The sequence below is a fragment of the Bubalus kerabau genome, chromosome 7 (assembly GCF_029407905.1).
Source record: "Bubalus kerabau isolate K-KA32 ecotype Philippines breed swamp buffalo chromosome 7, PCC_UOA_SB_1v2, whole genome shotgun sequence".
Classification (NCBI taxonomy): Eukaryota; Metazoa; Chordata; class Mammalia; order Artiodactyla; family Bovidae; genus Bubalus; species Bubalus kerabau.
In genome coordinates this window covers 94,913,992-94,936,819 of record NC_073630.1, presented here as the reverse complement: position 1 = coordinate 94,936,819, position 22,828 = coordinate 94,913,992, and the positions used below count along the sequence as shown (strand labels likewise).

Here is a 22,828-nt window from a genome sequence, read left to right as displayed (position 1 = left end):
AAGGCATTTTCAAGGAACTGAATGGTTGACGTGAATCAGATGGAGAATGGCGTGACATGAGGCTGCAGAGCTGTGCAGAGCTGTGCAGAGCCCAGATCACTCAGGAGCAGGTAGGATTTAAACTTCATTCTAAAGGCTTGAAGAACCATTGTAGAATTCAAAACATCCATAAAAGACTCTTCTGGCTTCCATGAAGAAGGGATTGTGGCAGGGATTGGAGTGGGTGGTGTAAGAGTAGAAGGAAGAACAATTTAGAAGCTAAAGGTCTGTATAGTCAAAGCTGTGGGTTTTCCAATAGTCATGTATGGATGTGAGAGTTGAACCAAAAGAAAGCTGAGCACCAAAGAATTGATGCTTTCAAACTGTGGTGCTAGAGAAGACTCTTGAGAGTCCCTTGGACAGTAAGGAGATCGAGCCAATCAATCCTAAAGGAAATCAACCCTGAATATTCATTGGAAGGACTGATGCTGAAACTGAAGCTCCAATACGTTGGCCACCTGATGTGAAAAGCTGACTCAATGGAAAAGACCCTGATGCTGCGAAAGATAGAAGGCAGGAGGCGAAGGGGACAACAAAGGACAGATGTTGGATAGCATCACCAACTCAACGGACATGAGTTTAAGCAAGCTCCAGGATACGGTGAAGGAAAGGGAAGCCTGGCATGCTGCAGGGGTCACAAAGAGTTGGACACAACTGAGTGACTGAACAACAAGAACAAAAGTCATCTAAGCAAGAGATGATAATGCCATGGTCCAGAGTTGGTGGCTATAGAGATGGGAGAGAAGAGGATGAATTCCTACAATACTCAAGAGGTGGAATGGACAGGATCCACCTGATTACATATATGGGGTTGGGGAGAAGGATGAATCAAGATTTACGTCCGGGGTACTTCCTGGTGGTCCAGTGATTAAGAATCCCCCTGCCGATGCAGCCTGGAGAAGGGAATGGCAACCCACTCCAGTAGTCTTGCCTGAAGAATCCCATGGACAGAGGAGCCTGGAGGGCTACAGTCCGTGGGGTCACAAAGAGTTGGACATGACTGAGCAACTACACTTTTTTCTTCTTTCTGCCAATGCAGGGGATGCAGCTTTGATCCCTGGTTGAGGAACTAGGATCCCACATGCTACAGGGCAATTAAGCCTGTGCACTGCAATGAAGATCCAGCACAGCAGTTAAAAAAACAAACAAGCAAAAAAAAAAATCAATTTGAGCAACAAAATAAAGTATTAACAAAGAAAAGATTGACATCCAGGTTTCTAGATACCTGTCCTGTGCTTAGTCATGTCCAACTCTTTGCAGACCATGGACTGTGGCCTACCAGGCTCCCATATCCATGGAATTTTCCAGGCAAGAATACTGGAGTAAGTTGCCATTTCCTACTCCAGGGATCAAACCCACATCTCTTTCTCTTGGGTCTCCTGCATTGGCAGGCGGATCCTTTACCATTGAGCTAGCTGGGAAATCCAGCATACCTGGGTAGGTGATAATGCCAATTTCTGACATAAAATTAATGGAGAAGAACCAAGTTCAGGTAGAATGAAAATGATGATTTATACATATTGGGTTTGAGGTGCCCATGTAACATGCAGGTGGCAGTGCTGAGTAGACAGTTGCATATTCAGATCTGGTTTTTGGAGACGTCAGTGGAGATCCATGCCTTTGGAAGGCATCAGAGTATGGGTGATTGTTGAAGCCATGGGGGTCACTGAAGTAGCCTAGAGTGAGAGTAAAGACAGAGCAATGAAGGATTCTAGTACTTAAGCATCAGGTCGAAGAGGATGAGGCAACCAGAGATGTAGAAGGAAGCAAGGGAAATGATGCTAGCACCTTGTTTCTATGGGGCTTCCCAGGTGGCTCAGCTGGTAATAAATCCGCCTGCAATGTGGGAGACCTGGGTTCGATCCCTGGGTTAGGAAGATTCCCTGGAGAAGGGAATGGCTACCCACTCCAGTTTTCTGGCCTGAAGAATTCCATGGACTGTATAGTCCATGGGGTCACAAAGAGTCAGACATGACTGAGCGACTTTCACTTTCACTTGTTACTATGAGCTTAAGTATCTTTATAAACTCATGGCCTCCTTTCTAGTTTGGCAACACATCCCACGCTCATCTTGCATACTTTTGTCTCCAGATTAGAAATCACTATTTCTCCAGGGTTTGGGGTGTTCGTGACCAGGCTGGTCATTACTTCCTATACTTTTTCAATGAACAGATCTGGAAAATATGCATTATTTTAATGGACAATTTATACTTAGGATCACAATAATTTTACCTAACAACTTTGACATTCTATCTCCTTTCTCTTTATTAATAATGATACCAGTATGGTATTATTTACTTTATCCTACAGTATATAAATCAGTATCAGAAATACAATAACAGTACTATTACAACAATATGATTACTGAAAACTCCTTAAGACTTTTTTGTAGTTCTTTTTGCCCTTTGAGTATATCCACTTAGTCATATACAATTCCTGAATTTCCAAGTCATTTGAAAGAACTCCTTTCTACATGGTTATTCCACCAGTGCATAAAAGGTTAGATTCTCTCGTTTAACATTTGCTTTTTAAACATTGATTTTTTTTGTTTTGATTTAAATTTGTTCTATAATTTTATAAAACATGTATACAATTCACATTCCAATTATCTGGTGCTGCATAATAAACGGCCTCAAAACTTAGTGGCTTAAGACAACCATTTTATTCTGCTCGTGATTTTGTGGGTCAGGAATTTGCCAAGGGCCCAGCTTGATGGTTTGCCTATGACCCTCAGGACAGCTGCAGCTGGAGGTTCAGCTTCCGGGATGGTTCTTCACCTGGACTTCTGTCTCCCCAGGTGGTTGCCTGGTCCTCAGTGTGGAGTTTTCGCAGCCAGGTGTGTCTGTAACTTTTCCTATAGGATGTACTCTGTACATGGCTGAGGAGGGGAAACCCAAGCATCTTATATTGCACTGTAGGGAACGGAGGATGGAGTGGAGGTCCTTAGACTACGCTGTACCTCACAGCGGCCATCTCAATGAAAGCTAACCCAGGTTCTAGATGGAGGCTTGGGAGAGTGGACACAGAGGTACTACCCGCTTTCCCTGCCCTGAGTAGCCGAAGCGGAGCTGAGTGTATGTCTAGTCGGCAGCATTTGCCTTAAAATGCCTGAGGCAAGGAGTTGGCAAACGACATTTTCACGGAAACTTGGTGGCCATGATGTTCCTCAGTGTTGCTCACACTTCGGCACAAGTGAGGATGATGCGTGGAGCTTGTTGAACCTGCAGATTCCTGGGCTCCATGTCAGAGTCATAGTGAGGAGCAGATGTCTGTGTGTTTGCCCTGAATTCCTAAAGCGTTACTTTAGGTAAGGACCACTTATTCTGGATGTTGCATTCACTATTCTGAATGGGGATTTACATAATTTAGTCTTTGTCACTTATTATTTTGTGAGTGCCTTTGGAACATACTTAGTGTATGACATTTTTTTCCTCACGGAAAATCAAATTCAGCTTTGCTTAAATTCCTCTCAAGGTTCTCTTTTCCCACTCACTGTTGGATCTCCTCTTAGGGATATCAGCAAGAATTCCACAAGCCCTCTAATGCCAGCTAAATATATTAAATCAATCTGTCTGCTTTTCACGAGGTTGACCTGAGTGAACCTGCTGGGTTTCCTTTGTAATCCAGCTTTATCCACAAAGGCTCCATTCATCCCTGGGGGCACTTTCAGGCCCAGGAGTTTAAGGAGAGTCTAGTCACTCATGTGGACAGCTGTCCTCTTCTCTGGCAGCAGTAGTTGACTAAAGGTCCTAAAGCTCAAAGGAAGAATGAAACCTCCTCAAGCCATCCTGCAGTACATGAGCACCCAGCACAGGTCTTAAGTCCACAGACTGCCCTTCGGATTGGACAGTCAGCACCATCCTGGATGTGAGGTGATGGGGATACAAGCCACAGGGATAGAGTGAATATGGGGACAGCAAGCCCTGACCCCCACCTGACATGATAGTATGTAGTGATGCATGTTTATTCCCCCCACTCATCATCTAGTTCATCTCCTTTTCTAGATGAGGACTCTGAGGCCCAGAAAGTTGACTGGATTGAGGCTACATAGCTGGTCAGGGCATTTCCAGGCTCAGAACCAGACTCCTGACATCCTGTCTATTATGTTAGTCGCTCAGTCGTGTCCGACTCTTTGCAATCCCATGGACTGTAGCGCACCAGGCTCCTCTGTTCATGGAATTCCCCAGGCAAGAATACTGGAGTGGGTGGCCATGCCCTTCTCCAGGGGATCTTCCCAACCCAAGGATCAAACCTGGGTCTCCTGCATTGCAGGCAGATTCTTTACCATCTGAGCCACCTGGTATCAAAATATCCTTCCCACCCTGTGACCCCCGCATCATCCCACTCCATTTTTTTTTTTTTGCATTTGAATGTATTTATTTTTTTATACAGTTTTCAAAGGTGAATTTCCATTTACAGTTGTTATAGAATATTGGCTATATTCCCTGTGTTGTACAATATATCCTTGTAGCTTATTATATACCTAATAGTTTGTACCTCATACTCCCCACCTCTATATTGCCCCTACCCACTTACGTCTCCCACTGGCAACCACTAGATCTGGGAGTTGTTCTCTAGATCTGTGAGTTTGCTTCCTTTTTGTTATACTAGTTTGCTTCCTAGTTTGTTGTAGTCTTTAGATTCCACATATGTGATATCACACAGTATCTGCCTATCTCTGACTTATTGCACTTAGCCTAATGCCCTCCAAGTCCATCCAAGTTACACACACACATACACACACAGACACATGTGGCAAAACTTCATTCTCTGTTAATGGCTGAGTACTATCTGCATCTTCCCACTCTTCAAGTATACTGCAACCTTGCAGCCTCCCCAGTTTACATGTCCTTCTCAGAATCCAAGCTTTCCACCTCTACATGTATAAAAGTTTTCATTAAACAGTGGGAATTCCAATAACCCTCCAGTGACATGAGTATAACAGGTAAGACTGGAGGAGGGATGGGGGCCGGAAGGGGGACTCGGGCTCCCTGGCCATCAGTGGGGCAAATCCTTCCTATTTGATGGCACAATGTAGTGCTTTCGCCCCATCGTGCCCCCGCCACCCTCAGCTTCCCGCTAGGCCCCAGGAGTCCCATCTCACAGACTGGCTTTTCCATCTGTGTCACAGCCTTCAGGGCGGCAGCCCTGATCCAGAGGTGGTACCGACGCTACGTGGCCCGCCTGGAGATGAGGCGGCGCTGCACCTGGAGCATCTTCCAGTCCATCGAGTATGCCGGGCAGCAAGACCAGGTCAAGGTGTGCCGGGATGTGGGACGGGACCACCTCCAGCTCTGCCCCTCAGCACCCCGGGCAGCAAGCCCCAGGGGCCTGGAAGGATGTGGATCACTCCTGGGTTCCCCTTCTGTCTCTAAAGCCATAATTGCTTGGGTTTCTCTGCAGCTCCACAATTTCTTCAGCTACCTTGTGGATCACTTCACCCCCAGCAGTCACAATGAGAGTGAGTATGAAATGCCGCCCGGCGGGTCCTCCGGTCTGAGGGTCAGAGACATCAGGGTGAGGCCGGGGGTGCACGGGGAGTGAGAATGTGAATCTAGTGACGGCCAGGGAATGAGCAAGGAGGTTCTCCTGCAAGCAGACCTGGAGACAAGAGTTTGAGCACAAGGAGTTTATTTGGTAAATACAGGAAGCACTGGGAGGTGGAGGAGGGGCTCAGGAAAAGGGAGGCACACAGTGAAGGAGTGGGGAGCTAAACCGGCAGTTTGTCAGGGAAATAACGCAAAACACAGCCCAGGAAGCCTCCAGCCTGAAGGCGGCAGGAACTGGAGTCTATATCAACTCCTGAGAGTCTCTGGTGGGAGCTGCTGGGAGGGGCGGATGGGAGGGGTCATTCACGTGCATCCGGCCTCTCTGCAGATCCAGGGGAAGCCCTCAAGCAGCAATGCTCGGTCGGCCTTTGGAAATCAATTGCCCGAGAGTCTGAGGCATCTGCCGTACTAAGTACCCCAGAAATGCCTGTGAACTTCCACTTAAAATTTTAAGAAAATTAAATGTGCATTAATTTTTTTTAAAACACCATCCTTGTAGAGAAGGGGGACAAAAAGAAGTAAATGTAGAAAAATATGGGAAACATATTGAAAATATGTTCATTTCCCCAGTACCCCTTTCCTCCTGCTTACCAACCTAAGCCCCTAAGTCTCTGTACTTTCTAAGTCAGTCTCTTAAAATAAAAGTCAAATGGCTTTGACATGATAACATAACCTTTCTCCTGCCCATCCTAGATTCCCATGACCTGGCCTTCTACGTTTTCCTCCCGTGTTGGCGACCTTGCCCAACCGGCCACGTCCCCTCCAGGGAATGAACACGGTCCAGGGAATAGACTCGGTATTGCCTGAGTCTGAAGGCCTGCTCTAAGCCTGCCCACCCTTTCTGTGCTGCCTAGGGGACTTCCTGAACCGCATGTTCACTGAGGAGCGATCCCCCCAGGCCTTCGAAACGCAGAACTGCGGTGATTATGACTCCATCGAGGTACCGGACAGTTACACAGGGCCACGCCTCTCCTTCCCGCTCCTTCCTGACCATGCAACTGCCCTGGTGGAAGCTTTCAGAGGAAAACAAGTAAGCTCACTCCAGGGTCCTGGGTCACCAGCTATCGCATGTAAAGTGTAGCAGCAGAGTAGAGGCAATGCAAAAGGAATGGCCCTGGATTTAGGGTGTTCATGTCAGGGATCCACCAGAGAGAGCCACTCGCCCTTTTCTTAGCCAGGACCTTGTGGTTGATCAGCCCGGTTTTATATATTGAAAACCCCTCCTCCTAATCGTGTAATCTCTTTGTTCATTCATCTCACAGATATTGAGCACTGCCATGGGCAGGCACTGTTCCAGATACTGCACTGAACAGTGAACAAAACAGACACAAATCTCTGCCTGCAGAGGGGTAACATTTTAGTGGGGAGACATAATAAATAACAAATTAGTAATAAATAATATATCATATATACATTATATATATATATATAAAATATGTAATATATTAGGTGATAGAGCTATGTCAGAGCAAAAGCTAAGTTCCTGGTGGGAGAGATGGCACTTTTACAGAGTGATCTGGGAAGGCATTACTAAAAAGGTGATTTCTGAGCAAGGGTCGAACGTGGCGAGGGAGTGTGCCACGTGTACATCTGGGGAAAGAGTTCTAGGCAGAGGGAATAGATGGAAAGGCCCTGGGCAAGACCTCGCCTGGACTGCTCCAGGACATCAGCAAGGCCACTGGGGCTGGAGAGGAGGGAACCAGGAAACAAGTATCAGGAGATGGAGACAGAGGGGTAAGTAGGGTAGACTCAGTCTTTTGAAGGAGATGGGGAAACCATGAGCACAGAAATGATATAATCCAGCTTTCTTTTTAAAATAGTCATACTGTTTGATGAATAGAGTGTAGGGAGCAAGGGCTGAAACAGGGAGTTGGGTCAAGAGACTACTGTAATATAGTCCAAGCTTGAAACCCGGGCGGTAGAGGTAGTGAAAAGTGGCCAGATTCCGGCTCTTAGGCCAGATTCCAATCCTTCCCCTTATTTCACATGAAGACAATTCACTGCAGAAGCTGGGATGATTTTCCCAGTAATGTCAGGATCACTGATACCATCAGTGTATATGCACTTCTTCATAAAACAATCATATGTTTCTCCCTAGCTAAAGGCAAGGAAGGGTTACACAGGGTAGGAAGGAAGAGGACATTGGTTCAGTATTTGAAGGATGATGAAAAACGTGAGCAAGGGCAGAGGATGAGTGAAAAAGAAACGATCTGTGCATAGGTCCCAGGAGCAGTTTACTAGGGTCACTTAACGCGGTCTTGGGGTCATTCAGTGGTAAATTCGTCTTCCTTCATGAATATGTGTTTCTTTGTCCCCTCCCTGCTCTTCTTCCTAGTAGAGGCTCCATGCTCGCTATGTCTTGAATCTTTTGCATGAAGCCAGGAAACACCTGGTACAACTGCCAAACATCAACCGGGTCTCCACTTGTTACAGCGAGGAAATCACAGTGTGTGGTAAGAGCCAGTCAGAAGTGGCTTTATGTGCTGGACACGAACCAGAAAATTCTGCCTGTTGTGGGGGAGAGAGGGGAGGGCTAGAGGGGTCCTGATGGCCATGTGGGCAGGCCAGCTTCATGCCTTCATACTGAATATGTTTACATATTTATTCCACAATTTCTTAAAATGGGGGTGGGGAGGGCAGGTGCCATGAAGGAGAACTGTAGGCCAGAGGGCCCAGCCTCTTCTTGATTTTTCCAGGAGATTCAGATTTGGCCCCAAACTTATGCTGTCCATTCAGAACAGAATTCCAGCAAATAACTAGACCTTCGCTTGTTAGAAGACAAGTTTATTTATTGTACCTGAACAGGTCTAAATGCCTAGCAAATGATGCCTTCCATCTACATTTCCTCTTAGAGAGAAATCCTGTTAATGACAACTTTCTCCATCTCCTTATATGATCAGTGATGTTTTAATATCCATTATGCTGCTAAGTCGCCTCAGTCGTGTCCGACTCTGTGCGACCCCATGGACTGCAGCCTACCAGGCTTCTCTGTCCACAGGATTCTCCAGGCAAGAACACTGGAGTGGGTTGCCATTTCCTCATCCAATACCCATTATAGGGGAGACGAGAACACACAGGGGCTGTAAACCAGCACTTCCAGGGCCACACGCAGCCTGCGATGTGTCTTGTCTGCTTCAAAATATTCTTAAATTTCTAGTTTCCAGCGTTTGAAAGTTGGAAGGATTTCATGTTAAAATCTAGATTTCCAACTTCTTGAAAAATCTTGTAACACTGACCCACATAAGTGAGTACCAGCTTCTTACTTTAAGATGGGGCAGAAATCTCTCCAGTTCTCATCCAGGCTTTCAGCCCTACACCATTCTGTCCCATTTCTGCTTTAGTAAAAATTTGTCATTTACTGTTTGTGATACTCATACAGAAGAAATATCATGCTTTCTGCTTTCAATATTAACTAACCTTGCAACAGGGAAGCTAATATTTTGTTGTTTAGTCATTAAGTCATGTCTGACTTTTTCTGACCCATGGGACTATATAGCCCACCAGGATCCTCTGTACATGAAATTTCCCAGGCAAGAATACTTGAGTGGGTAACATTTCGCTTCTCCAGGGGATCTTCCCAATCCAGGGATCAAACTCACGTCTTCTGCGTTGCCAGGTGGATTCTTTGCCACTTAACCACCTAGGAAGCAGCTAATTATTTGTCCCTGTCTTATATATGGAAAAATGAGTGACCATATTTTTATCATGTTTTCCTGGGTATTTTTATTTAAATTGAGTTACAGCTGACATAATTGCATTAGTTTTAGGTATACAATGAGTATTTTTTTATAGTAAAAATTAGAAACAATGGTGAAGATCATTCAAAACTGTTATTTTTTTCTTTGTTTAGGAGATTTACATGGCCAGTTGGATGACTTAATATTTATATTTTATAAGGTAGGAACCCTCAAATTATGTTCCTGTCTTGTTCTGAGGTTTAATTTAGAAGTTCACATACAGTATCTATTAAAAAATGCTTAAGTATTACTTGTATTTTAAAATATTTGAGTAATATTTGCTACTTTGTAGCAAATGCAGAATATAAAAATGATTATTGTATTATAGTGTATTTTTGTAGGCTGTTTAAAAAACAGAAAATCTATGGTTAATAAAATCATTATTTGGAAAAAGAAAATCAAGTACTAAATAGAGAAAATTATTTATTATCAAAGCAACTGAAAGCTATTTTCATACCTATTTTTAGTTACCAAATGCTTTGTATGTGATAACTATTCCACTAATGTAATTAACACAAAGCATTTTCTGATGTATTGTCTTGTTAAATCCTGAGAAATGTATGGCAGCTATTATTATTTTTGCCAGTTAGAGACAGAATGGCCAGAACTTAAAATGAGCCTTGGAATTACAAGTTCAGTGCCCTTGGCACAAACCATCTGGCAACACTGTGCATTTGGATAATGAACACATTTATTTTGGTGAGCATGTCATAACCTCGGCCTGGCTAGAAAGGAAATACGAGACCAGCAGCAAGTATTTCCAATATTTACATCCTTTACTGACATTTCCCGTTTGGAAAAGAGCCAGACAGCACAGTACTGGCTTTCAGGCCTGATGTGACTGTCAGATGCACAATGGCTTGACCTGATTTCCTATTTCCTTCCTCCCACTGTTTCTTCTTGGACTTGACGCTCGTTTGGAAGAACGGCCTCCCATCACCAGAGCGGGCCTATGTATTCAATGGCGACTTTGTGGACCGAGGGAAGGATTCAGTCGAGATCCTAATGGTTCTCTTTGCCTTCATGTTGGTTTACCCAAAAGAGTTCCATCTTAACCGAGGAAACCATGAGGACCATATTGTGAACTTACGGTACAAACCAAAACACGCTTGGGGATTTGGTCTTTACTGGTTGCAACTGTGAAGTTATTTTTCCAGAGCTTCTTATTTGTTAGATGCATTTTTAAAGCAGTCTTCAAGTTTATAAAGTGGAATACACAATAGATACCATTTTAAAAGACTTTCTTAAAAGTTTACACATTATCCTACTATTCTAATAAAACTATTACATTTGTTTTCACATGGCCAAACACTTTAATCATACAAACAGTAAGGGTTCACTATAGAAAATGTACAAAATACAGATAAGCAAAAGAAAATTGAAGTATCCCATATTTCTACCCACAGATAATATTATAATTTTAAACAGTTGGCAATTATTTTGCAATGTTTTTTCTCTATATATTTTTTTTATTTTTGATTGGAGGATAATTGCTTTATTATATTTTGTTGGTTCCTCCTATACATCAACATGAATCAGCCATAGGTATACATATAGAATATGCATTTTTATAAAAATGCAACTGTGCCATACATAATATCACTAAATTTAATATCTGTTTCTGCTTCTAACTCTAGATATGGTTTTACCAAGGAAGTGATGCATAAATATAAGGTATGCAGCTCTTAAAAGCAAAAGTTTCTCTCAGTGCAGATAAATCAAGTGCATTATTTAAAACTTAGTATCATGTTTTCAGATACACGGCAAGAAAATACTAAAACTACTGCAAGATGTGTTCTGCTGGCTTCCACTGGCCACTCTGGTTGATGAGAAAGTCCTGATTCTTCACGGTGGAGTGTCAGACAGGACTGACTTGGAGCTCTTGGCTAAACTAGACAGGCACAAGGTACTGACTGAGCATTAAACTAACGTGGATTTCTGTATAATGCCAGGCGTCACTGCCAACGAACGTAAAACAGATGTCATCTTGACTCCATGCTGACTCCAGCTGACTAATAAGGGCTAAGAGAATACATTAAATCTTTGAACGGAGGATTGGGAATCCACTGCTGGAGCAGGTGTGCTGTGATCCATTCACATTTGCCATGGATGATGGTGGGGAATGGCAGCTACTGCCATCTGTTGAAGCCTAACCCCTGGACCTGCCGGGGAACTCCCTAGAACCTTTGCTTTCTAATTTTCCACTTCCAAAATGAAACAGAAAAAATAGAAACTATTGGGGTATAAGGTTTTCTGTTTTTTACACTCCCCCTCCTCCTGCTTGTTTTTGTTAAGTTCCTTTAGGACAAGTATTAATACCATCTCTGCTTATTTTGTATTTGTGCTAGCACTTTCCTTGCATATAGTAAGCGCTTAAAACATGGTTGTTGAGTTTAACTGCAGGGATTGAGACCCTGCAAGCTGTGTAGTGCAGCCAAAAAAAGAAGCAATGATTCTGTTTTCTCTTAATCATAGACTCTTACCCTTGAATCGTATATTATAGCCTCTCTCCTCCAACTGCCCATCCACACAGGAATGAATCCCTGCTATGACATCCTTGAGCAGTTCCGAAAACAGAGAACTCATTCCACATAAGCCAGTCTACTCTGGGCAACTCTAATTGATGTACAGTAAGTTCTGTATATACAAACAAATTTGGTTCTAAGAACACATTCATAAGTCCAATTTGTCCCAAGTTAGCCTAGGTTCCCAACATAATCAGCTATACAGTACTGTACTGTAATAGGTTTATAGCACTTTTCACACAAATAATACATACATTAAAAAACAGACACAAAAAACACTTTAAATCTTACAGGACAGTACCTTGAAAAGTACAGTAGTACAGTTTAATAGCTGGCACACAGGGGCTGGCAGGCACGTCTTTGGAAGTTTGCAACCTGTAGGTTCATATATACAAAGACTTACTGTAAAAGTCTATGCTGTTGTCGTTCGGTTGCCAAGTGGTGTCCGACTCTTTGCAATCCCATGAACTGCACCACACCAGGCCTCTCTGTCCCTCCCCATCTCCCAGAGTTTGCCCAAATTCACATCCATTGAATCTGTGATGCCATCCAACCATCTCATCCTCTGTCACACTCTTCTGTTCAGTTCAGTCGCTCAGTCGTGTCCGACTCTTTGCGACCCCTATGAGACATAAATGAAAGAGTGTGGCCTTAAAATCAGACAGACCTGAGTTAGAATCTGGAAACAAGCACTTCTTGGCTGGTGTGGCAGCTTTGTGTACTCGGTTGTCCAGGCACCAGGGCTTCTTATGTCTTGTTACTCTGCCACCCTTAGAGTGACATCCCCATGCCCTCATGTGCATAGCTCAAGATAGCTTGCCACCACACCTGCATTCCAAGCAATACAGTAGAGGAATGAAAGGAAGAAGAATATCCTACCCTTTAAAGACATAGTGAAGAAGTTGCAAACATCTCTTCTGCTCTCATCCCATTGGTCAGAACTTAGTGCATTCCTGTAGGCAGGATGTGGTGGCTCCTTTGATCTCTGTGGGACCATCTTAACTCCAGTGTGATGGATCCATGGCTTAATTCCCTTCAACTTCACCAGGGAAATGGGTCATGAGTATCACAAGATCCAGTCCAGCAAGGTGATACAGAAATGCACGGTATGTGCTAAAAATAATAACACCTTCCACTAATTACTCTTTAATTAAAAATAAAATTCTAAAAAAAGAAAAATAACACCTTCCATAAGTTGTTCAGGTACAAGGACCTTGCTATGTCCATTACAAGACCCACACTTGCTAGAGTCGACATTCTGAGAATGGTTAGGACTCCAATCTGATCCCCATTCATTGGCCTTAAGTCTTCAGGAAAATACTTTGGATAGCATCTTATGAGATCCACATCAGTGATCAGGGCCAACACTTGGGCTGGTTTTCTGGATGTTTATTCTCCCAAGATTTCTCCAGGATCCAGCCTCCAGGACAGCAGTGGCACGGGCGAACATCTGTGGGAAACATTAACCGCTAGAAGTAAACTTACATAGAGCTGTGAAAGTAGCTTCCAGTGATTCTACATACCCGACAGTGTCTATGTTCCTTAATTGAATTCCTTCTGGATCTCAAACTAGTTCTGAAACAATGGCAGGGTCTCTAGAACAACATTTCATAGTTGCTCAACTGGCACCTGCTTCTAAGGCCTGGGCTTCCCTCGTCGTTCAGCTGGTAAAGAATCCGCCCGCAATGTGGGAAACCTGGGTTCAATCCCTAGGTTGGCAAGATCCCCTGGAGAAGGGAACAGGCTACCCACTCTAGTATTCTGGCCTGGAGAATTCCATGGACTGTATAGCCCATGGGGGTCACAAAGAGTCAGACACGATTGAGCAACTTTCACTTCTAAGGGCTACCTTCAACTGGAAGTAGGGCAACCAGTGAGGCTTTATCACAGGTTAAAGTAATCTCCTGACAACTTTTAGCTATAGTCTTTAAAAAAAAGAGTGCGATTCCTCTTCCGTATTGCCAGTAGATTGGGGTTGTCAAGAAGCATGTAATTTCCAAAGAAGGTTTAAAGCTCCAGATACTTCTTGAGATAGTCTTGCTATAAAGGCCCCTTTATTGTCACTCAAAATGGACATAAGTAACCCAAACCTAGGAATTATTTTTTTTATGAGAGCTTTAACAACCTCATGAGTTTTCAGGCCAGCAAGGAAATGCTTCTATCCAGCCAGTACAAGTGTTCACAAATAACTAATAAGGGCCTAAGGTTTCCAGTGACTACTGGCATCACAGTGAAGTCACTGATCATTTCCCCGTCAAGCACCTGGAGTCTGAACTCCTTTGATTAAAGGCAGTGTCCCAGTTTTAGGATTATTTTTAGCACACACCATGCATGTCTGTATCAGCTTTTTTTTTTTTTTTTTTTTTTTATGGTTTTATTTATTTTTTTTTTAAATTTTATTTTATTTTTAAACTTTACATAACTGTATTAGATTTGCCAAATATCAAAATGAATCCGCCACAGGTTTACATGTGTTCCCCATCCTGAACCCTCCTCCCTCCTCCCTCCCCATTCCATCCCTCTGGGTCGTCCCAGTGCACCAGCCCCAAGCATCCAGTATCGTGCATCAGCTTTTGAATTGTCCTTTGCATGTTTGGTCCTGTAATACATTTGCAAATCCACTAGAGGGTGCTATCTCTCCCACAGTGGGTACTCGGGTGTACATAATGTTACACCTTCTGTAAGGTGTTCAGGTACAAGGACCTTACTATATGCATTATAATCCCAGCCTTCCCAGAGTCAGCATCCTGAGAATGACCAGGACTCCAATCAGATCCCATTCATTGGCCTTAAATCTTCAAGAAAATAGATAGTATCTTACCAGATCTACATCGGCGACCAGAGCCAGCTCTGGGACCTAGGTGCTCCTGGCTGCTGGCTTTGCTGCTTGATCTGCCAGATTATTCCTTCCAGCAGTCACACAATCTGCTTTCTGATGTCCTGAACAGTGGACATTCATTCTTTTGGCTCCATGACAGTTTCTAATAAGGTTAAAATTTCTTCAGCAGGATTAAGTTCCTTATTCCCTGCAGTTAACAGTCCTTTCTCCAAATGGCCCTATGAACATGGGTCACCAAGAAAGCATACTTTAGAATCAGTGAAAACAGTTACTCTCCTAGCCTTACATAGATGGAGGGCTCTCATCTTAGTTCTCCCTTTTGTGCAGAGATTCCTGGGGGAAAAGCTTCTGCTTCCAGGGTATTTTGGTGAGTTACCACCACATACTCAGCTTTGCATTCTTCCTGATCCATAAAGCTGCTTCCATCTGTGAACATCTCAAGGTCTGGTTTCTCCAGTGGCTGGTCCATCAGGTTGGGATGGCTGGAATAGACTGGTTCAATTATCGGAATACAATCATGCATAAGCTCTTCAGCATTATTTGGGAGCACACTGGCAGGATGCAAGGTGGAGGCTGTTTTCAGAGTGACATTAGGATTATCCAATAATATAGCCTGATACTTTCCACATCTTCCTGAAGTTAACTAATATCCTCCCCCTCTGTTCTAGGAGGAAAAATAAACAGTGAGGGATATGCACTGTGGCAGGTTGTCCTAATATAAATTTCTCCACTTCTGGTAAAAGATCACAGGTCACTGCTACAGCCCAAAGACAAACTGGCCATCCCTTAGTAACTGTATCTAATTGCTTTAAGAAATACTCAGCAGGCTCCTTATGCTACCCAGGTTCCACGTCAGGACTCCAAGGCTGATTCCTTGTCTCTCATGAACAAATAAGTCAAAGGGCTTTCTGATATCTGGATGACCTAAAGCCAGGGCAGTTAGTTTTTTTCTTTGATAACCTGGAATGCTCTATGGCATTTCCCTAGTTGAGTCTAGAGATTCATGTCTCCTCCTTTAAAGTGAAAGTGTTAGTCACTCAGTCGTGTCCAACTCTTTGTGACCCCATGGACTGTAGCCCACCAGGCTCCTCTGTCCATGGGATTCTCCAGGCAAGAATACTGGAGTGGGTTGCCATTCCCTTCTTCAGGGGATCTTCCCTACCAAGGGGTCAAACCTGGGTCTCCTGCATTGCAGGCAGATTCTTTACCATCTGAGCCAGCAGGGAAGCCTCCTTTAAAAGAGCTTCCTAAAAGGGTTTTGCAGCGAGTGCAAAATTGGGGATCCAGATGAGGCAGAACCTGGCCATTCCTAGGAACCCCTGCAGTTTATTTATTTATGTATTGACTGTGCTGCATGGCATGTGGGATCTTAATTCCCTGACCAGGAACCAAACTCATGCCCCCTATAGTGGAAGTGTGGAGTTTCAACCACTGGACAGCCAGGAAAGTCCCCCTGCAATTGTCTTTTGGTAGTAGGGATGGGAATCCTGGCTAGAGCTTCCTGTCAGGGAGCAGGTCTGTACTTGCGGGAGTTCAAAACCCAAATATTTAGCAGAGGACAGAAAAGTGTGACTTTTTCTTGAACACCTTATAGCCTTGTTCAACCAGAAAGTTCAGAGTCAAAACTGTGTCCTGGTCTGAGGTGCCCTTTGTCTTACTAGCAATCAGAATATCATCCACAAGCTGGATCAAGGCTGCCTCGCTTAGCTGCTGCTGCTGCTGCTTCTAAGTCGTTTCAGTTGTGTCCGACTCTTTGCGACCCCATAGATGGCCTCGTACTAGGCTCCCCCGTCCCTGAGATTCTCCAGGCAAGAACACTGGAGTGGGTTGCCATTTCCTTCTCTAAGTGAAAAGTGAAAGTGAAGTCGCTCAGTCATGTCCGACTCTTAGCAACCCCATGGACCGCAGCCTACCAGGCCCCTCTGTCCATGGGATTTTCTAGGCAAGAGTACTGGAGTGGGGTGCCATTGCCTTCTCCTCGCTTAGCTGAGGGTCCCTCAAATCTTTTGCCAGGATTTCTCCAAATATCGTGGGAGTATTTTAAAATCCCTGTGGGACTACTATCCAGCGGTATTCTTGCTGAACTTCTGTATCTAGATCTTACTATTCAAATCTAAAGATTCTTAGGATTCAAAACTCATGGGTATACAAAAAAAGGGAATCCAAGTCTAATGCAGTAAGCCAACACAAATCTCCAGAAAAAGTTCTGAGCAGAGTGTATGAGTTAGGGACTCCTGGATGAATATCTTCTACAGTTTGATTAATATCCCTTAAGTTGTGCACAAACCGATATTCATCTGTGCCTGGTGTCCAGACAGTAAACCTGAAGTATTATAAAGTGACAGCAGGGATGTATTAAATCATGTTCCAGGGGGAATTGAATCAATTTTCCCCCCTTTTGAATGGACTCAACTTTCAGGTGGTTGCAGCAAAGAAATTTTTCCAAGGGTCCCTGTTACAGTCACCAAAAAGTTGAATCCCCAATTGCCAGTCATTAACAACTTAATCAGATACAGATGGACAAGGACAAGACCAAAATGAAACCAAACCCAGATGGGCCCCGGGCTTTTCACTCGGGTATGGAGGTCAGAGCTGCCGATCAGTCTAGGTACAGGTGAATTTCTTGAACAGGGTTACTCATCCAAAAGACATCGTCTCACCCCAAGATGTCTTCCAACCCCAAATCCTCCAAATCACCTCCTAGCTACAAAACTAAGCACTGAATGTTGGCTGCACCTCGCCAGGAAACCCAGGGGATCCTCCCTGGAACAGATGGACAAGGGGACTGTTTGGACTCACCCACAGGCTTTTAATACCAGCAACAGGTTGACCAACCATGGGCAGCAGGTCCATCTGGATTTATCTCCTGGCTGGTGTGCCGTATTTGTTACCGAACCAGGTTCCCTCTGCCCTAGCTTTGCAGCCAAAATGCTGAGATGCCAGTTTATAGCAAAGAGAGGGTTTATTCACAAGGCAGCCAAGTGAGGAGGCTAAAGAACAAATCTCGAATCCTCTTCCCTGAAGGCAGGGGTTCGGGGTATTTATGGGAGAAAGAAGCAGGGCACCTGAGCTGTGAGAGTAGTTGGGGGGAGATGATAAGGAAAAGCTGCAGTAATCATGGTTCTGAGCAGGCGTAACTAGGCTACAGGCTCTGCACCTTCAAAAGGGCACTAATGGAACTCTCGTGCATGCCTGGTTGAAGGGTCAGTGGTCCCATCCAGTCTTAGTCAGCTCAGCTGGAACTAGACACAGCTGATTCCAAGTTCCCAGAAAACAACTTGGGCAAACATCTTATTTAGGCCACATGCTGCTTGGAGGACATGCATGTCTTCCGTACTGACAATTAAAACAGCCTTGATTAGTGAAGGTAGGTTACAGGTGAAATGGATTTCACTAACGCTTACCCACTGTTTCAGAAACTTAGAGAAGCAGGGGGTCTAGAGTCAGCTCGGAGAAAGCAATGGCACCCCACTCCAGTACTCTTGCCTGGAAAATCCCATGGACGGAGGAGCCTGGTATGGGGTCGAAAAGAGTCAGACACGACTGAGCGACTTCACTTTCAGTTTTCACTTTCATGCATTGGAGAAGGAAATGGCAACCCACTCCAGTGTTCTTGCCTGGAGAATCCTAGGGACGGGGGAGCCTTGTGGGCTGCCGTCTATGGGGTCGCACAGAGTCGGACACGACTGAAGCGACTTAGCAGCAGTAGCAGCAGCAGAGTCAGCTATCTAGATTCCATCCCAGTGCAGTCTTAATATCTCTGTGCCTTGGGGTTCTTACTTGTACTGTAAGTGAGGGCTTCCCAGGTGGCAGTGGTAAAGAACCGCCTACCAATGCAGAACACGTGAGAGGCTCAGGTGGGATCCCTGGGTCAGGAAGATTCCCTAGAGAAAGAAATGGCAACCCACTAGAGTATTCTTGCTTGGAGAATCCCACAGAGGAGCTTGGTGGGCTGCAGACTCTGTGGGATCACAGAGTCGGACATGACTGAGTGAGCCCACATACTATTAAGTGAGAATGCTATTGCATAGGGGTGTTCAGGCTAATCAATGTATTCATAAAAGGGCCCTGGATAGCACCTATTTGGAAGAGGCTCGATACATATTAACACTATTATCCTTAAGAATAAAAGTCAGGGACACCTCTTGAAGCAGATAACACATCCTTATAAAGTTACCTGAGGACTGGAAGGGGCGGGACTGGTGGACTGGCCCTGACTGTGAGGTGGCAACAGGGAGGGGAAGAGGTGGTTAGGAGTCCGGTCACACTCTCTGGACTCCCGCTGTCTTCGCCCAGGGCCAGAACTGCCTAGGAAGTAATTAGCACTTGTCCAGTGTTACAGAATAACCTCTGTTCTCTTCTCTTGCATCAGGATCCCTCTTGAAATGTCAGTCAGGTACTGCCGAGCCACATCACGTGCCCGTCTTTGTTCCCGCCCGCAGTCAGTCCACACCGGGATGTGGCTTTCTTGTACTGCAGTCCTTAGATCTATTTGCAGAAAGTTCTCGCTCCTTGATTACACACACACCTGAAGCGTTTTCTTTGTGAACCAGACGTTTCTCTTGATATCCCTGTGGATGCTGCGGCACTCGGGCATGCTGGGAATGGCTGCTCTTGCCTTTGGCTGGATGCCCCAGGTCTGCGCTGCGGCCTGAACCAACTCTTGCTCAGGATCAGAATTCCTCCTGCTTGTGTTCTCTATATTGTCAGCTTGGTCCCAGTACCACGATGACTCTGAGGCAGGGAGAGGAACCACACCTGGTCCCTTTGGCAAGAAGAGCATCTTCCCGATTAGGTCCAGGTTGAAATAAGGCGCTCCGGTGCCCTCACGGGCCCTTCCTCAGCAGGCACTTCCTGTGAGTGGCCAGTCATAGCAGGTATCAGGTTTTTCCCATTCCAGCCATCCTCAGTCAAGGCTGCATTTCCTCCCCTTTGTGTTTGCATCTGTGGCACAAGAGAGTCAATAAGGGCTCGCCTTCTAAGAGGTGCTCTGTCTAAAAATCGCTAGGTTCCTAGAAACAGGTCAGCATTTCTCCAATTATTTGTGGTGGAGGGCCAGGTTTCATAAATTTTTAATTTGTCACAGACCAGTACTGTTGTAAAATATGATAAATGTGAATTACTAGAAAAATGAAATGCAAACCGAAAGTATAAGCCCACTGATCATGTGTTTGAATGACAGTGATATCAAATTGCGATAAAAGCTTGGAAAGGCTTAGTCTCAGTTCTATGCTGACATTGTCACCATCGGGACAATCCATGGGGCCCAGCTGACTTGATGCCAAAGTGCTGCTGTCAAAGGGAGAAAGTTACATTGAAGCATCTGTATCTTTTCTGACAACTTTTAGATTGTTTCCACCATGAGGTACCAAACAAGAAAGGAGAATAAGAAACAGGCGGAGGAGAAGGGAAACGCCAACCAGACGGGTTCTGCCGGGAAACCCTCCCCGTGGTTTCTCCCCCAAAGCCGCTCTCTGCCCTCCTCGCCCCTCCGCCCCAGCACCCACAAGGCCCACAGAGCCGGGCGCTCCTCCAGCGTCCCCTGCGGCGTCCCCCTGGACCCCAAGGAGCTCTCCCGCAGGGTGCGGCGCTCTGTAGACCTGGAGCTGGAGAGGTGCCGGCAGCAAGCCGGCTTCCCGGCGATCAAGGAGAAGGAGGAGCCCTCGTCCTCGGAGTCAGAAGTGGACTCAGATGCCGAGGAGCAGCCGCAACCCACACCGGAGGAGTGGAGGCAGGTGGGTGTGGCCGGCGCCGCTCTCTGCAAAAAGCAAGGATTTCACAAAACCCAACCAATCTCCTCCTGGCTCTTTTCGTCCTTATTTCTCTCTCCCTGAGGCCAGAGCACCCAAACTGGTATTTGCTGGTGTGCTAAGTCGCTTCAGTCGTGTCTGACTCTTTGCAACCCTGCGAACTGGGCTATATGTAGTTCGCCAGGCTCCTCTGTCTATGGGATTCTCCAGGCAAGAATACTGGAGTGGCCCTCCATGCCATGCCCTCCTCCAGGGGATCTTCCCGACCCAGGGATCCTCCAGGGGATCTTGCCAACCCAGGGATCATACCCTTATCTCTTGGGTCTCCTGTATTGGCAGGCGGGTTTCTTTACCACTAGTGCCACCTGGGAAGCCCAGTATTTGCCTAGTGACGCCTATAGTCTGCAGTTTTATAAAGATGGAAGTTGTGCCAGGTGGGCTGTATTGTCTGAGTAAGCTTGGTTTAGTGACTCAGCATCACTGGGGGGAGAAGGTAAGCCACAATTTATCGGCTGCTGTTTTATGCATAGCTGACGTATGTATCAGATGACCGCTGCAGCCCAAAGCCAAAAGTAGCATATCAGCAGCCTCCGTCCTCTGTGTTTGCAGGCAACTAAAACCTGTTCCAGAATCTTCAGAACTGCATCCCATGGCCACCCCAAGCTGCAAGGGGAATGGAAAAGCTCGTACTTAGCCAGCACAGTGCCATGCCAAATACCCCAGTCTAAGAGTTCTGTTAGCAAGGAAAAGGGAGGAGAATGGATACTGAGGAGGAACACACAGTGCTTGCCAAAACAGATGACTTTGGCAGTTAAATGGACTATTTCACCAGGGCAAGATTGTGGCAGGGAGACTGTAATCTAGGTGGGAGATGCTGCTGCTGGTGATCTCATGTAGTAGAGTTAACAGGATTACTTGAACTCGTTTTTTTTCAACCACTTTTGATCTACAAAAATGGCAGCTTCTTATGCTTCATTGAATAAAGAAAAGAAAAGGAGAGAATCCAGAATTACTTAAGAGTTAAAATTAGCAGAACTTGTTGGCTGACTGGATGGAGGGTGGTGAGAAAGAGGAGGAATCGCAGGTGATTCTGAGGCTAGAAACCTCCAAGAAAGATGGTCAGTTTGGGTTACACTGAGTTATGGATCGGGACCTCAACATCCACTTAGAATTGAAACTTTAAAATACAAGTCTCCTTTCGCAAAACATACCTTTTTTTCTCTCCAGGTGGTGGATATACTGTGGAGTGACCCCATGGCTCAGGAGGGCTGCAGGGCCAACACTGTTCGAGGAGGCGGCTGTTATTTTGGGCCTAATGTGACAGAGCGGTTGCTACAGAAGTACCACCTGCAGTTCCTGATCCGCTCACACGAGTGCAAACCTGAAGGCTATGAATTCTGCCACAGTCGCAAGGTGGGTGGGTGTTTCCTACAGCACAGGAGTGGTCCTGTTGCCCCTCCAGGGCATGGATGGGCCAAGGCCCTGGCTCCTCACAAACAGCTGAGCCTGATATTTGTTACCCATTGCTCAAAGCAACAAGGCCCTTTACTGTCATTTATCCTTGGCATTTGTAGCCTCTTTAAAACTCAAAGTTTGATTGAGGCCACCACCGACCAATACATACACTGAAAGGAAAGTAAAGAGCAGATAGAGCCCCATTTCATGGATGAAAATATGGCTGGGTATTTTCCCAGCCACCTTGCTACTCTTTGTCACACTGCCCACTGTCACAGGTCTCCAACTACACAACAGGGTCACAGGATCTCTGCACGGCACCCCAGGCAGGAATTCAGGATTGTTTGTCTTCTTGGGAGCATAATTAACATCCTGTCTAAATCTCTGGGCATCTCCAAATCCTTCAATATTTGCTGGTCTAACGCTACTACAATGAGACTATCCCCGAGAATACTAATCCTGCAGGAGAATTACATGTTTCCATGCAGAAAACAAAGCTTGAGGTCAACTAATGTAAACAGTGTTTAACAGGAATGTTAAACAGTTGTATACATTTCTTTTTTTTAAAGGTTTTAAAATAACATTTATTTCTTAAAAGTTAACATGTGAAAAAAAAAAAAAAGTTAACATGTGCATAATAGGAAACCAGAAAACACAAGAAGCAAAAAACAAAGTCATTCCTAATCACAAGCAGTTTACCATTTGACATGTCCTTCTAGGTCTCATTTATGTATTTTCACAACTAGGCATCCATTTTAACATAATTAAGATCATACAGTTATATATCATCCTGTTTCACACATAATGAATATTTACCATTTCAAAGTCCAAAGCTATGAGTATTTTGATAACCAAGAATACACTACACCAACTCAATCTGGAAGGAAAAAAAATGTCATCTTGCCTTTCTTGGTGAAAAAAATTTCAAAGACAA

General features: G+C 44.9%; 1 protein-coding gene and 1 long non-coding RNA gene across 11 annotated transcripts in view; one reads left to right on the top strand and one right to left on the bottom strand.

The window, feature by feature from the left end:
- PPEF2 (protein phosphatase with EF-hand domain 2) overlaps positions 1 to 22,828 on the top strand; it is a 45,705-nt gene that overhangs the window by 9,948 nt on the left and 12,929 nt on the right. Inside the window, exons 3-12 of the mRNA XM_055588824.1 lie at positions 5,171 to 5,298; positions 5,443 to 5,500; positions 6,443 to 6,618; positions 7,927 to 8,041; positions 9,439 to 9,485; positions 10,250 to 10,416; positions 10,963 to 10,999; positions 11,082 to 11,231; positions 20,038 to 20,424; positions 21,667 to 21,852. Of these exons, the coding sequence (XP_055444799.1) occupies positions 5,171 to 5,298; positions 5,443 to 5,500; positions 6,443 to 6,618; positions 7,927 to 8,041; positions 9,439 to 9,485; positions 10,250 to 10,416; positions 10,963 to 10,999; positions 11,082 to 11,231; positions 20,038 to 20,424; positions 21,667 to 21,852 (1,451 nt within the window). The remainder of the gene's footprint in view (positions 1 to 5,170; positions 5,299 to 5,442; positions 5,501 to 6,442; positions 6,619 to 7,926; positions 8,042 to 9,438; positions 9,486 to 10,249; positions 10,417 to 10,962; positions 11,000 to 11,081; positions 11,232 to 20,037; positions 20,425 to 21,666; positions 21,853 to 22,828) is intronic.
- LOC129657986 (uncharacterized) lies at positions 12,138 to 21,715 on the bottom strand. 10 transcript variants are annotated; one of them, XR_008717206.1, is made up of 6 exons: positions 21,651 to 21,715; positions 20,290 to 20,447; positions 17,489 to 19,981; positions 14,672 to 15,262; positions 12,730 to 13,300; positions 12,138 to 12,472 (listed from the first exon to the last, which is right to left on the bottom strand). It is a non-coding gene; the product is annotated as an uncharacterized LOC129657986 (long non-coding RNA). The 10 variants fall into 10 exon arrangements; XR_008717204.1 differs by lacking the exon at positions 21,651 to 21,715 and adding an exon at positions 20,749 to 20,850; XR_008717208.1 differs by lacking the exon at positions 21,651 to 21,715 and having other exon boundaries at positions 17,489 to 19,633; positions 19,927 to 19,981; positions 20,290 to 20,658.